We start from the raw sequence: 15,147 nt of genomic DNA, 5'->3' as shown, positions 1-15,147 counted from the left end.
ACACACACATGATTTGGCCTGGTATACTCCCTGACAGGACTTCCTTACAGTATTTTACACATTTTAACTTCACCCAGTATTTTCTCCTACCAGTACTTCATACAATAATTCTCTTCACCTGGTGTACTCTCCTGCCAGGACATTTATACCATAACTTTATTCCAATTCTGTTCAACTTGTGTACTTCCAAGACTTTCATACCTTAATTTTATTACAATTCTATTTTACCCATGAAACAATACCAGCCCAATGTAGGTGCATCATTCCTTGAATGGTTCTCTTTCATCCGTTCACATGTACTCGTTTTCTCTTTCTGTCCCATTTAAGATGCGGGTTAACCAACCCATTCGTGGAATAGCATATGGGTCGTTTAGCATCTTAACATACTTCACTTTGTTCACTCATGGTACAGCTTTTAGATTTCTTAGCTTCTTCACATACTTCACTCGCTTACATATAGCTACTTTGAAGCAGTGCATACTTTCAGGCAACCCCGTAACCCTCTCTGCTTCCTTAGGCTTAATGGGTGCTCCAAGTGTCTCTTGCACCTCTCTGCTTATGTTCTCTTTGGAATGTGAGCTCGGCATTCGACTTGTCATCTGCTGCATCTCTGCTGTGCCGGTCTTCGGTTTCTGCTGCCTTTCTCTCTCGGGCAGCGTGTCCTCTGCACTCTGGTCCCTTCTCCTGCTGGGCGGATTAGCCTTGGTAGCATTTCCCACAGCGTCTTCTCCCACACTGTTCTGGCCGGTGCTCTTGCTGGTAACCATGCAGCTCAGCGTCTACAGCTCTCTCCTATTGCTGTCGGCTGTGTCGGTTGTCTGATTAAAGAGTTTCCAAAGACTAGACTGCAGAATAGGTTTCCCAGCTTTAGTGATCTTTACTGTTTTTTATCTCTTCCTCGTCTCAGTAGTTGATGGATGATTTGTTTGTGCTGTTGAGGAAGCTGTAATGGGCTTCTTCAAGCGTAATCATTATTGCTCCCTAACTCTTCCTCATCTGAGTAATTAATGTATTACTCTGGTTATCATGTCGAGGAATATTAATACTGGATGAGGAGGAGTGCTGCAATTGGCCATTAAGGCTTGAGGAATGGAGGGAACGTCCCCAAGAGGAAATGGGGGGGGGGGGTATGTAACTTTTCCCAATGGTGTCCTCTCATCTCCCCAAGGATCGCCTCCTGCCAGGTATTCCTCCCTCATATAGCCTTCGCCAGGGTCAAGATCAGAGCAGCTGCTGTCCCCTGGCCACATAGGGAGAGATTACTTCAGGGAAAGGAGTGAGGACATTATAGACTCATCACAGCACACAACAACAGGTCACAATGAAATTCTGCTGCCCCCTCACCTGATGATGAGACAGTTGCATAGCTTTGTTTTCAGAATGATGCCAAAACACTACAGGGGGCTCATCACAATAAGATTGAGGAGCTGAAAAGATGAAAAGTGGAGAATGGATTACTCGAAGTGCACCAGAAATCCAGGTGCCCCATCCCTTGGCCTGTAGGATGTGGCATAGTAGCAGGAAGGTAAAGGGAAGCATGCCGACAGTGGAAGAAAAGGGGTGGAGCTGGAGAGATAGGATAGATAGTCTGTTAACACTGCTTTCTCAAGTCTACTATACCTTAGGCCCTTTACTCGTGACTGAGCTCCTTTAAAAGCTTAATTTAGTGGTAAAGATTTTAGGCGGTTAACTGAGTCCTTCAAAATCATCCTCTGTGGGTACAGTATGTTGGGTGGTAAAATTGCCACAGATGGCACATAATGAATTGTTTGTAGTCCCAATAGCAGGCAGCTGACAATTTTTGTACCTGGGGGAGTACTGCGCCAAAACATACCAAGGCTGTTAGGTAAGATTTTCATAGCAATGATAAATCTTCCTGACCTTGGTCAACCCCAGAACATTTTGCTTTTACTGGTGGATTATGTTTCCTTATACCTCTGTGAGTGGGCACCTTTTTCCACACTACCAGAATCTTTTACTATTTTTATGGGTGTCATTTTTAAGACGCTCCATAGTCTTTTTTTAAAAAAGTTATCCTCTTTAATAACTTTTTGGGAATACGTGCCTTTTGTTCCTGGGTTGCCCTAGCGGCTCCCCTTTTAACTTTCTTTGGCTAACATTGTGAGAACTACAGTTTCCAAGGGTAGAAAGGATCTTTGGATCCCTTTTACATGTTATTAGGTGAGAACAGCAGGAGTGCTGGGGGTTACGAAGTATCCCCTTTCTCATTTTAAATGTAACATTTATGTTACAAGGACAAACTGAACTTTAATGGCTGGTGGCAGCGACCCTTTTTATTAATTCGGTGCTTCTTTACCGCAGGCTATTTGCACAGCCCCGGTAAAGGCACCCATGGGTGCTCATTTTACTAAAATGGCCCCTGTCTTCTTTTTTGCCATTTCAGTGTTTGTCCTTTCTTGTTCCTTCCCCTGACCTCCTGGCTTGGAAATTCCTTTGTGATTTTTATCTTCGGCAGGAATCCTGTGGATTCCCTGTCCAGGCTCCAGCTTGTCTGTGAAGGCAAGAAGCGAGGGAGGAGTCCAGAACTGTGCAGCCCTTTGTCTTCCAGCCTGACTGCGACAATCCAGATCAAACTGGAAAGCAGGTTGTCCTGAAAGGATTGCCAACCTCCCAAGTTTGAATGTTGCAAGGCTGTTTGTGCGGTTCCTGCATAAAAGTCTAATCCTAGAAGCTGAAGAGGTATTCGACCACTGGAACCAGAACCAAAACCAAAGATGAAGAAACTGCAGCTGAGACGATTTCCAGCAATTGGAGAGCCCGTTGTGTAACCAGAGCCTGCTTTAGCCCTTCCTTCCAATCGACCTGGGGACTTTGAAAATGATGACTCTGACCCAGAGCCTGGTGAGACCCATTAGACTCATGATGACCTGCATTTTGAGCCATCTCATGCCGTGCTGCTACCTTGCGGGGCTTACATTCACTGATAACCTATGACCTTGAGCCATTGTGCACTGCAGGGTCTTCCTGAAACTTCCGAATCTCCCTGAAACTTTGTGGGCATCCTGCTGGATTTCCAGAGGCACGATTCCAGTCCAATAAGTCCCCTCACCAGAATGCTGGACCTTGCAAACAACGAGAATCCGACAGGCGATATTCAGTCTTCTACTGTGCTCCTGAAAAAGGCACCAAATTCAGAGCTGCATCCAGCCACAAGGAAAACCTTGCCTAGAGCCTTCCCTGTGATCCTTAATGCAAAAGTCCTACCAGTGTCCTGTCTTATTAATGAAGGAATTTAACGACTGGGTTTTTGGCTGCAGATCCTGAAGTCCCCCTGCTGCAAAATAGTCTTCTGTGCTTGCTTGGGTATTTACTTACCGTAAGTCTCTTGTGATTCCTGTGTAGTTTTGGGTGTTTTCTGTGATTGGGAGCCCTCTCGGCCAGTGGCTCATATCGATACCTCAGGCTGTGCCATCTGCATTGCCACAGACATGAGAAGAACAGCCTGGCTCCGGGCAATAAATTCAACCCGGATGTCCAGGAGCGCATTCTAGATCTATCGTTCGAGGTGGGGGGGAGCTTCTTCCACTCCTCTATGGACGAAGAGCTGGACAAAAAGAAAAACGGCTCACAAACGGCAAAGTCTCTATCCATTCTTACAAAGACCACACTCAAATTGCACACCCAATCTCAACAGCGCTCGTAAAAGGGTTGTACATATGGAGGGTTGCGTGGCTTTCAGGAAGGCAGATCAAGGTAGCCGGACCGCTCGCCGTCTCAGTACCGCTGCAAACAACAAAAGGGGGGAGGGAAGTAGGGGCCTTTTCCATTCCCCCTCCTCAGCGTCAGCCTCTAAGGGAAAGAAGACATGACGCGCCCCTCCAGGTCCACGTGTCTCCGGTGGGGGGCAGACTTGCTCTCCATGCACATTTCTGGCACCAGAATTACGGACCCCTGTATCCTCTCTGTAGTATCCACAGGGTACCGCCTTCCTATCCCAGCCTCTAATCCCTCCTCTCGTCCACGGCCACAGGTTGGGACAGCAACTCTTTTGGCAAAGTTCCGGTCATTCGTAGAGAGCCAGGCACTGGAGGAAGTTCCAGCCACCCAGAGAGGCTTTGGCTTTTACTCCAGGATTTTCGCCATTCAGAAGAAGAACCAGGCGGGCCCGAGAGTTGTGCTGGACCTTTCCACCCTCAACCTCTCCCTACCCCTGCAAAAATTCAAGATGGTTACACCAGCTTTTATAGCAGAGACATTGGACAAGGGAGACTGGATGTGCTCCCTGGACCTGAAGGACGCGTACCTACACGTCCCAATTTGGCAGCCCCATCGTTCTTTCCTACGGTTCAGGATCATGGGCTACCATTTTCAATACAAAGTCCTTCCATTTGGCCGTAACTCGGCCCCCAGGGTCTTTACCAGATTCATGAACGCTGTGGCAACCCTCCTCAGAGCGCAGGGCCTCCACATCTACCCATACCCCGATGACTGGCTCGTCAGGGCTACATCTCCCGAAGCGGTTATCCACTCTCCCCATGCCCTTATGAACACACTGCCCGATCTGGGCTTCTCGCTCAACCTCAAGAAGTTTTAGCTGCAGCCTACGCAGACTGACATTCCTGGGACTCATTTGGGACACGTGCTCCGAGAAGGTCTTCCCGTCGGAGGACAAAATCTTGGCCATCAAGAGGGCCACTGCCCACTTACTCAGCAGAGAGGTAGCCTCGGCATGGTGGTACCAACATCTCCTGGGTCTACTGGCAGCAGTTCTATTAGCCGTTACCGCACACGAGATTAAGGATGAGAAAGGTTCAGTTGCACTTCGCGGCCTCATGGAATCAGGAGCGGGGCTCGCAATCCGAGATCAACGTTCCTCCATCTCTCCACCCGGACCTAACATGGTGGTTCATGGACTGCAACCTACGGACGGGCAAGCCCTTTCGGCCGCCCTGCCACAGGCCACCATCACCACAGACTCCTCGCTCAAGGGCAGGGGAGCCACCCTGGATGATCTCTCGCTCCACGGCACCTGTACTCGACAGGGGCAGGAATGCCACATCATCTGGCTAGTGCTCAGAGCATTCCTACCACTTCTCAAGGGCAAGGTTGTCCTCATCCAGACAGACAACTCAACCAGCCTGTGCTACGTTAACAAGCAGGGAGGCACCAGACCCCCGCCTCTGTGCAGACTGGCGATCAGCATGTGGGAATGGACCCTGGACAATTAAATTTACCTCTCGGCAGTCCACCTCCCGGGGGAATCCAACCTGGAAGCGGACAAGCTCAGCAGACTGGCAGTGGACAATTACGAGTGGCAGCTAAACAACCTCATTATTCAAGAGATCTTCAACAGGTTGGGTCACCCCCACGTGGATCTCTTTGCCACCTGGCACAACAAGAAGTGGCCCCAGTTCTCATCCTGGCAACGTCAGGGCCCCGGCTCTCTGGGCGACGCATTTCACCTCCAGTGGACCGGCATGAAAGCCTGTGCCTTTCTGCCCACTCCTCTGATCCACAGGGTACTTTGCAAGATCAAGAAGTCTCGCCAACGACTCCTCATCCATGGTGGCCGGCCAGGCCATGGTTTTCAGAGCTACTCAGCCTCTCGTAGGTGCCCCGATAAACCTTCCAGGTCCCAGGACATCTCCTGGTGCAGCAAGGGGGCAGAATCATCCACCCTGGGCCAGGAAAACTAGCCCTCACAGTGTGGTACCTGAGCAGGTTACGCTTTGGCACCTTAGCCTCTCATAGGCCAATCTGGAGATCATACAAGGCGCCAGGAGCAAAGCCACCAGGGCCCAGTACAAAAGCAAATGGACTAGATTCTTTCACTGGGCGGAGTCCCAAGGGAAATGACCCCTTGGCTTGCACTTTGGACGACGTGCTCTCCTTTTCAGCGCACCTTGCTCATTCTGGTGTACAGGTGGACACCTGCCACACATACTTTACAGCCGTTGAAGCTTACAAGAACTCTGAGGAAGGCATTTTTTCCTCCTCCAACCCTATCGTCAAACATCTGACGGGTCTCGCTAGGCTCTATCCGCCCATCAAGAGACCGCACCTGGTGTGGGAGTCTTGGGCGCACCGGCACATAAACAATTCGAACCAATGGCGTCCGTGGACATCAGGTTGTTCACCATCAAGACGGCCTTACTAGTCGGCCTTATCTCGGCTCGTAGAGTCAGCGAGATCCATGCGCTGGTCACCTCTGAGCCATATACCACCTTTCACAAGGACAAGGTAGTCATGCGGACACACCCGGCATTTCTACCCAAGGTTCCGTCTGCTTTCCACCTGAACGAGGAAATGGTCCTTCCTATGTTTTTTCCCGATCCTAAGGACTAAGCACAAAGAGTGCTGCACTGCCTGGATGTCAGGCATGCTTTAAAATTCTACTTGGACAGGACCAAGGGCTTCCGCAAATCGGACACCCCGTTTGTCCCTTTTGGAGGCTCAAGACCAGGCTATCGGGCCTATAAGGCTTCCATATCCCGCTGGATGGTCTCGGCCATCAAAGAAGCGTATCGGGGCCAGCACAATCTGCTTCCGGCCAACATGCATGCCCACGTGGTCAGGACCAAGGCAACGGCCATCTCATTCTAGCGCCAGGTTCCTTGGCAAGTCATAAGAAGGGTGGCCACTTGGGCGTCTCCCTCGGCTTTCTGTGCCATTACTGTCTGGATGCTGGCTCTAGATCTGATGCGGCTTTCGGACAGGCGGTTCTCAGAAACCTATTTGCTTAAGGAGGGTCTCCTCTCCACCCTGGGGCTACAATCAGTTGTAATCGCCCATACAGTATGGAGGAAAGGGGGCGGGGGCGTAAGAGTAATTATAAGTTACTCACTGTGGTGACTAACGCACTCTTAGTCCATAGTCCCCTTTCATCCATAAGTCCCACCAGCCCCCCCCCCCCTAATAATACTGGTGTCATTTGGCAATGTTAAATCTATTGTTGATGCATCAATGGGGAATGAGATGCGGCGCCGGAGGGTGGAGTCAGGGCAGCGCATGCTCCCTGGGCCGCGCCCCCGCACGCCTCTAAATTTAAAGGGGGAAGAAGGTTTTGTTCTGGTGAAAAAGGTTCCGTCTCCTGTCTCTTGGAAGGGACGCCCATACAGTATGGAGGAAAGGGGACTATGGACTAAGAGTACGTTAGTCACTACAGTGAGTAACTTATTACTTGATTAGAACTCTTACTTAGGAACTCTAGCTTTTGCTACTTAAGAACCTATCCTGACCTGCCTGTTGGACACTAGCCCTAGTGACCCGCCTTCGGCCACTGAGAACACTCATGCTCCAAGAATAAGGGAAAGACTTCTAAGGATTGGGCCTTTTGCCTAGAAAAGAGAATAAGTGTTTAAAAGTGACTTAGTTGCAAAGAAAGTTGGTTGGTAACTAACTCTGAGCGTGAACAGTTACAAAAGTTATTACTTACCTTAGAAATGTTCTGCCATTCTGAAAAGTACATGCAACATCTTTCTTTCCTTAGAAACTGTTTCGCCATTCTAATAGTAAGTAGATGTAAGGTTATTTTACTCGCCTGTAAATTGTCTTTGCCTCTTTCCCAAAAGTAATGCTGTTGGCTTCACTAACTATTTCTTTCAGAGAATGTATATGTTTCCCAACTGGGTCTTGCTTCCCCTGACTTGCTGTTAGCCTGTCCAGAATAGGTCTGCATTAGGTTTTACCTACCTACACTAACTTTGAGTCATTCATAAAGTGTAACACTGGGGTTTGCTTTCTCTGGTGTGTTTTAGACAGACCCAAAAATAGTCTGAGGTTTAAGTTGCTTATAGCTCCTTTAAAAAGTATATAGTTTTTTCTGAGGTAGCGGTTTGCCATCCTAAAATAAGTTACAAGAGTTATTGCGTATCTCTGTGTTTTACTGATCTCAAAAGCACCTGCAATAGAATATTACATCCTTAGGTTTTACTCATCTAGTATAACTGTGGGTTATCGCAAAATAAGTTATAGGTTTTTACTATACCTAGAATAAGAGTTCCACTAGTCACAAAAAGTATATTGTCCAGTTGGTTTACCTTGTTATTTCTTGCTGCGCATCATGGTACAACTGCTAGGGTCTGATACCCTTATATTACTGAAAGTAATCTATAAAGTAACTATTGGTTTGCCTTCCCTTGAAGAACTCTTGTTAGGTGTTCCAAATTAGGTTATGCTTTGGTCTGTGTACCTTCAAGCATAGTGTTTTTTTTTTCTATAATGTGTTTATATGATCTGTTATAGTACTTATTTCCCCCAAGATTTATCTGGGCCTACTTGTATTGAAATAAACCATTATTTTCTTTTTAAAATACATAGTGTTCCTTTGGACCACTTGTATTACAATTTTTTTGTACTGATTCTACCACCCTCTCTCCCTCCTAAAACCAACCCTGGGTGAGTGCCTCGGGGCTTTGAATATTATTTATTTAGAACGACTAAACTGTTGCTGTCACCTGCCCCACTGGTACCTTTTCAAATATATTTTGTGGGCACCTGGAGACCATGAAAATGGCAGCGGCCCGCGGCACAAATCCCACTAAAATAACATAACCCCTATCCATGGAGCATTTATTGTATTTGGAAATACATTCTTAGTTTTGTATTAGACCGTCTTGTCTGTCAACCTGTTGTAGACAATAATGATTATATAATTGGGCTGCACTGGCATGGCCCATTCAGTGTTGCTGTTTAGCCAAATAAGCTCTTTATTTATAGACTGATTTCACTTGCTAATATATTGTAAATTAGCCATTTTAGATAAGCAGGCAACTTGAATGCTCATAATTTGTAATAAACACAAACGAAAAACATGCTACTTGAATTTATGGATTTGTACTCCATATTAATTATTGGGCTTGTTCGTTTTATTTTTTTTATTTTTATTTCTCCCAATTTCTCAAAACCGATTGGGAAAGGTTAATTTGTGCTCAAGTAGCAATTTATTTGTACCAAAATCAACAAAAGACAGACCAAACACAATAATGAATAAGAAGCAGAGTAAACTAGGATGTTTCACATTTGCGTTTATTACTAATTATGAGGCGTCAACAGCCACCCCTCTTTGCAGCTGAGTTGACTCTGTGGCACCAGTTTTTTTTAAGCAAACCCCTCCCTTGACAGTGCACCTCTGCTACTTTTTTCCTTATAAGCTGTAGGCCCCTTTTGCCCTCATTCTGACCATATGCCAACATCATGGCACTGTGGCGTGATCAGATTCTAGACTGCACGTAATGTTTTTCAACATGCAACTCCTTTATGATCGCTTATGGGTAGCATCTCTTGTGATGCAGCGTGTAAGAACAGGGTCTTTTGTTGCAATGTTCACCTTTTAAAAGGCATGATTGGAGCTTTACTAATGTTTGATCACACAGATTTGGTTCTTGCACAGTTTTGAGTGATGGGAATGCTGAAGTCAGCCGTAGGATACATGAAACTTACTGTTGAGATGGATTTCCAAAATCCACCATGGAGTGGATTTTGGGAAGCCAACCTATTATAGTGAACAGGAAAGACACTGATGTCTAGCCAAACCCAGTCAAGGTAGGTAGCAGAGCGGACTCCTGAGGGTGTGAGAGTGGTCAAGGGCTACAACGAGACACACTTGGAGCACTCCAATAATTCCAATTAGACAGCTGCGTACAAAAATATACAATGATTGATGAGGGCCTTAAAATACATAATAAGCAATTAAATCTCTAGGTAACTATTACCACAAGTACTATATACATTCACTCTTGTGTGAAGATGGAAAGCATTTGATTCACAATCCGTGTAATACGAGTAAGTGATCAGATTCAGAAAACTCTGTAGAAACCCTTAAGAGCTATATTAGAATAGTTCCCGAATACTTAATACACCCAGCCCTGAGATGGAATGGTGCTTGGGGCCCTAAAGTCATCATTTCAAAAAGATATACTTTTCAGGTAGATTTACTATTGGATTGGATGATGCCAGTGGTTGTGATTCACAGTTGCAAAAGGAAAGTTCAGGGAAGTAGCTCTCTGTCCCACAACCCTAAGGAAGGCTTAGGAGGGGATCCGATAGGAACAGGACTTAATGCCCATGTAACCTTATGGAGCATGGGGGGGGGGCATCATGTGTGGTGGCTTAACTCCATTACTCTGACTTTCCCAGACACTACTTCAGACATTCCGGATTGTGTTGGGACACGTCCTTCTGTGTTTGGTCTCTTCAAAATGGGCCCAGCGGTCGCAGGTGTAGAGGTCTGTTTGCAGTGATTTATTACAGTTCCAGAGAGTGGCCAGCTGATCACCCTTGCAACAAAAAGGAGAAGACTTTTGCAGAGTTGGGGATCTCAGTAATCACCAGGGAGCAAACAAGATGGATTGCAATGGGACTCGACGTGGTCAGGCGGTGACAGGCGATGTTCGGTTGGCAAACAAAGGATCAGGCTTGTTTTGGCTTTTGTTGGGACCTGAAGGCTGAAAATAGAGGAGCAGATATCTTGTAGTACAAGTTAAAGATCCTCCAAGTTCCACCAAGTTCCATGGAAGCTGCAACTAGGAAGCCCAGAAGAGAGCTGTTCAGTCCACTGGGTGGTCCAGGGGCACTTCCGAAGGCTCAGCAGACATAGTCCTCGTGCAGGGCTCGAGACTGGTTGTTCCCACCGGTCCAGGGATGGAAGCACTGACTAGGACCTTCTTTTAATCAGGACAAAGGAGCTGGCCTTTATTGGGACTAGGATGGAGGCAATGCTGATCAGCTGCAACAGTTGTACTCACGTCGCCACCATGCTTTCATAGGATCTTGACTCCAATGATGATCTTTCGAATGGCTGCAGGAGTGCTCCTTTTATCCAGGATTTGGACTGGATGCGCACCCAGATCCACCAATGGTAAGGATCTTCCCCATTCAAACTGGAATTGGCTGTCCAATCATAGATAGCTACTGGCCAAATGTTCTGCCCAGCAACACCTATTCAGGGACTCGGAGCGGACTGGACTAGACAGTACCAGGAACTCTTTATGGTATTATGCGTTAAAATGCAAAAGTGCACAAGTAAAAACTTCAAAATACAGTAGAAAAGAATCTGCGGCCACCAAACCATCCTGGACATAATGCATTTGTAACCACAAAGTTAAAAAAGAAAATGTTATAAGGATACAAAGTATCCTCACCACACTTCACTGTAAGGTGATGTGTGCAGCTTTAAAAATACAATAAATCCACTACAGGAAACATTGGGCCTCATTATAAGTGTGCTGGTCCGGAAAAAGTAGCAGTAATTCTGACTTTAGCATTTTTTCAGGACCAGCACACTTCAAGTTTTCCCATGGGGGCCACAGATCTCCCAGCAGGTCTGGTGTGCAGGGAGTTCAGGCCCCTACCAGCAAATAAATACCTGAATCACCGGCGCTGTTACTAACGGTGCCAGTGATTCAGACAATCCCAGCCCCATTGAGTCCTTTGCAACTCTATGGGAATAGGAACATTCCAGCTCTCCGCCGACTGGTGATACCAGCATATCGGGTGGCGGAGACAGTAAGGCAGGTTTGCCGGTATCCCTCCGGAATTACCGGCGGGATACAGGCCCACCTATAATGAGAACCATAGTATCTTAGTACTGACAGTCTTATCGACTGATCAGTTCCCCCACAAAAATAAGCACAAAGCAAGGGAAGTAAAGCCGAAATGCTTTACATACCTCCAAAATGTCAGTTCAGCAGTATAACAAAGCAAAAAGAAAGGGTGTCCCATAGAAGTCTATGGGAGGAAAGCAGCAAAAAGAAAATATTTCCTCCCCTCATTATTCTTGTTGTGTGACTATCTTGTAGATCAACTAGTGGTAGGTGTTTTAAGTGTTTACGTATATTACAAGTTCTGACTGCTATGGTGCCAGAGTAGTAATACATATTTACAAGGAAGGTACTCAATGAAAAGTCTGAAGATAAAGAAAATACCCAATACCCATGTCATATGTGACACCTTGAGCCAGTATTGGCTTTTTACTTTGCATGCCAGTACTTTTAGCTTTGTTTTGCTTTTGATTAATATGAACCTACATATCCTATGCAAGGTGAAAATAGTGGCTCAAGGCATCACACGGCAAAGGGCCAGTTGGTAGCTATATTGAGTTCTATGGGTTTTGCGACTTTGGGTTCCTGACTTCTAGGTGATGCTTGCCTAAGTGTGTTTGCTCTTAATAGTACTTTTTGCATGGCGTACACTTGAGATTTAATTTTGTGTTTCATTGATGATTCTTTTGTTACATTGCTGTTTCGGCCACATCACCCTCCCTCTTCCCCCCCCCCCCCTGATTTGTGCAGGCGAGCTCTCGCTAACATGTTAACTTTTAAAGCTAATTGGCAGAATTTTTTTTGTTTTTAGGTCAGTGACTGGTGGGAAGAGTACATCTACCTCAGAGGTCGTGGGCCCATTATGGTGAACAGTAATTATTACGCAATGGTAAGCACACTTTGTGTTCTTCCTTCTCCTTTTCAGTGTCTTGACATCTACTATTGGCTTTGTAACTGTGTACTTCGAATGAAGGAATGGAGTGTATCTCTGGTCTCTGTCCAGTACACATGGCTAGAGCCCTAACTTCTTCCGCAGTCTTCCCAACCCTGCATCAGTTTCTACCATCCCAGTCTGATTAGTGGAGCCTGGCTCATCGACTTGCCTCATCCTCAAGTCCTGGCATCAATCATCAGAAACAATTAACATTTAGTAATGTATCGTCCTCAGTATCAAAAGAACAACCGTGAAATAAAAGCAGCGTTCAAAATGTAAGACTCCAAATTCTCAGCGCAATAAAGATGGCGCATGCTCTATGCACATTAATGCATCATGGTTACAACTTTGAATTGAAACACAATATTTTGAAGCTCGCTATCAGTGTCCCTTATTGTGTAAATGTAATCAATTAGGCTCATTCTTGCCTACTTTTTTCTGCGTTTTTATATTGAATAAGAAAGCGTCAACATAACTTTCTAAGACTACAGCTCTAGAAGCTGGCTGTTTGCTAAAATATAGTTCTAAATTCCCCTTTTAATTTTATTCAGGTTACATAGTGATGTGAATTGATTGCAAAAGACACTATCACTGTAGAGGTGGTGGTCACTACTGAAAGAGTAAACGTTATTGGTGCACTTTAAGGCAGAATTTCATTTTTGGGGTTCCAGCTCCCTTTCTGGGTCCCCTAGACATTTGTAGTGCTTCCCTGTTTTTTTCTGACTTTTCTTTTGTGGTCGGAGAGTTTTCTACTCAAATCCCATAGGCAATACATTCCTTTTTCTGGTGTGCAGACCTTAGTAGTCATGGGGCAGCAGTGTTTTAAGCACCCCATTTTGTTCCCAGATTGATGCAATTATTCTAAAGGGTGTTGTAGAGTAGGCTAGTAACAGCTGTAAATCTCGTTTGGCCTCACCAGGGGTGTAGCTACATGTACCAATTTGTAGGCCATTGGGGGTACTTATGCATTTTCTTATGCCCTGCTCCTGGTCATTTTGTTTTTGGTCATTCCTCATGGAGAACGTGGTCTGGCAAAATGGCTGTTTTGCTGATGTAAACTCATCCCACAAAGTCATCTTCGGTTGGAATTTAAATTGGTGTAGATTGATTTAAAGTCCTCTAGACCACCTAATCTACATCCAGTGTACATATAGTGTGTTTAGTGGTTTTAAGGGCCACTGGCTTCCAAATGTATGTTGGCCAAATGTCGGGTTGGGCAACTGGTTTAGGCCAACCCCTGAGTGAATGTATTCTCGGTGGGAGACCCTGTGCCATCCGTAAAGATTCTATATCTGATATCACAGAAGATGATTGCTGAAGATGGGTTGCAGCTGAGGCCCTGGTGTGACCATACTGGCCGTATCCTGGCTCCTTTGTGTTTGCTCCTGTTACCTTCTCTGCTGGTGTAATCCCCTCCTCTGCTGTCCCTTCCCCTCCTCCTAGTCGCCCTTGCTTAGTGGACTGCCTGGTACTTCACATAACAGTTTTCAGGCGTTCCCTTTGCTGCCTCCAGGTAAACTCTCTCTGGACCAAAAACCTCGAGGTGGAGTGTCGTCGTGCCCTGGATATTGGGAGATTTGCTTCTGCCTTGCCTCTGATCAGTTTTGGGACATCCTGGGTCACCTCCAACTGTGGGGCCATTTCTTGCTGGATGGCTGGCCCATCTTGTCCTCCTGAGCTGCTTGTTATGTGATTCTGTTCAGGTTCCTACTTTCTCCTTTTACTTACTTTTTGGATGTTGGTGCCTCTGCCTTGTGGGTCATCCTTGTTGGTCTTCTTTTTATTACTCCTTTGGTTCCTCTGGATCCTCTGAGTCATAGGATTGAGTTCCTTTATGATGAAGGTGTCAACCACTACTAGCTTGACACACATCTAGTGGCTAAGCTCACTGTTCCTGGTCTGGACCTCCACATCCAGTGATGTGAGTACATGTCCCCGGGTCCTGATATATTTTTCTGATTCTTCACCAGAGGTACCTGGGTCCAAGACAAAAGGGATTTGGAGGTCACCCCAACTAACACTTTCCATTGACTGGAGTGGGTTTGTCCTCCCTCTGCAACTATCTCTTCCTAGTGTGATGAATCGGCAATGATTCCCCCCAAAAACCTGGCCTGGGACACTTCTCATGTGGACAGAAAAGGGCAGACACTTCCTGATCCCGACCCTGGGGGTAGTGTTCTGCAGGAGGGTCACAGGGGGGAGGTGGGGACATGTCAGGAAGACTAGGAAACTTTCCCTGCAATTCCACACTTCTAATGAATAATTGCCAAATAGAGAAAATGAGAAAACCTAATTTTAATGTTAGGGACTACAAGTCCCATAATCCCCTAAATTCTGGGACGAGGAAGAGTTCAAGAGCAATGTTGCAGGAGTGGTCAGCTTGTTCAGCATAATGACCCACACCTAAGGGAGGCAGAGGCTTAGAAAGCCCCCTCAGGTGCAGGCCATTAGATGGAAGTAGAGCTGGAGTAGCCACAGCAGTAGCAGCAGTAGAAATTAAGCACGTTGCTGACAATCCAAGCAGAAGTTGGTGGAAAGAGAGGGTGCTGGACCACTGTGAAGCAGATTTCAGCTGACGGTCCTGAGAGGGTCCTTTCCCCTCTGAATCTGAAGTGCAGAGGTTGCGAAGTGGAAAGCGTGAAGGAAGACTGCTTTTCCTCATGTGAACCTGATTGCAGAGATTGGGCAGCAGGAAGCATGGCGGAGACCGGC

At 46.3% G+C, this 15,147-nt stretch overlaps 1 protein-coding gene across 5 annotated transcripts in view; it reads left to right on the top strand.

Annotated features, from left to right (window-relative positions):
* CPT1A (carnitine palmitoyltransferase 1A) overlaps positions 1-15,147 on the top strand; it is a 634,145-nt gene that overhangs the window by 283,494 nt on the left and 335,504 nt on the right. For all 5 annotated transcript variants that reach the window (XM_069624124.1, XM_069624123.1, XM_069624122.1 and 2 more), the window contains exon 7: positions 12,313-12,390. In XM_069624124.1, the coding sequence (XP_069480225.1) occupies positions 12,313-12,390 (78 nt within the window). The remainder of the gene's footprint in view (positions 1-12,312; positions 12,391-15,147) is intronic.

Source organism: Ambystoma mexicanum, chromosome 11, assembly GCF_040938575.1.
Source record: "Ambystoma mexicanum isolate Mex_15411 chromosome 11, UKY_AmexF1_1, whole genome shotgun sequence".
Lineage (NCBI taxonomy): Eukaryota > Metazoa > Chordata > Amphibia > Caudata > Ambystomatidae > Ambystoma > Ambystoma mexicanum.
This window is presented reverse-complemented; position numbering and strand designations above follow the sequence as displayed.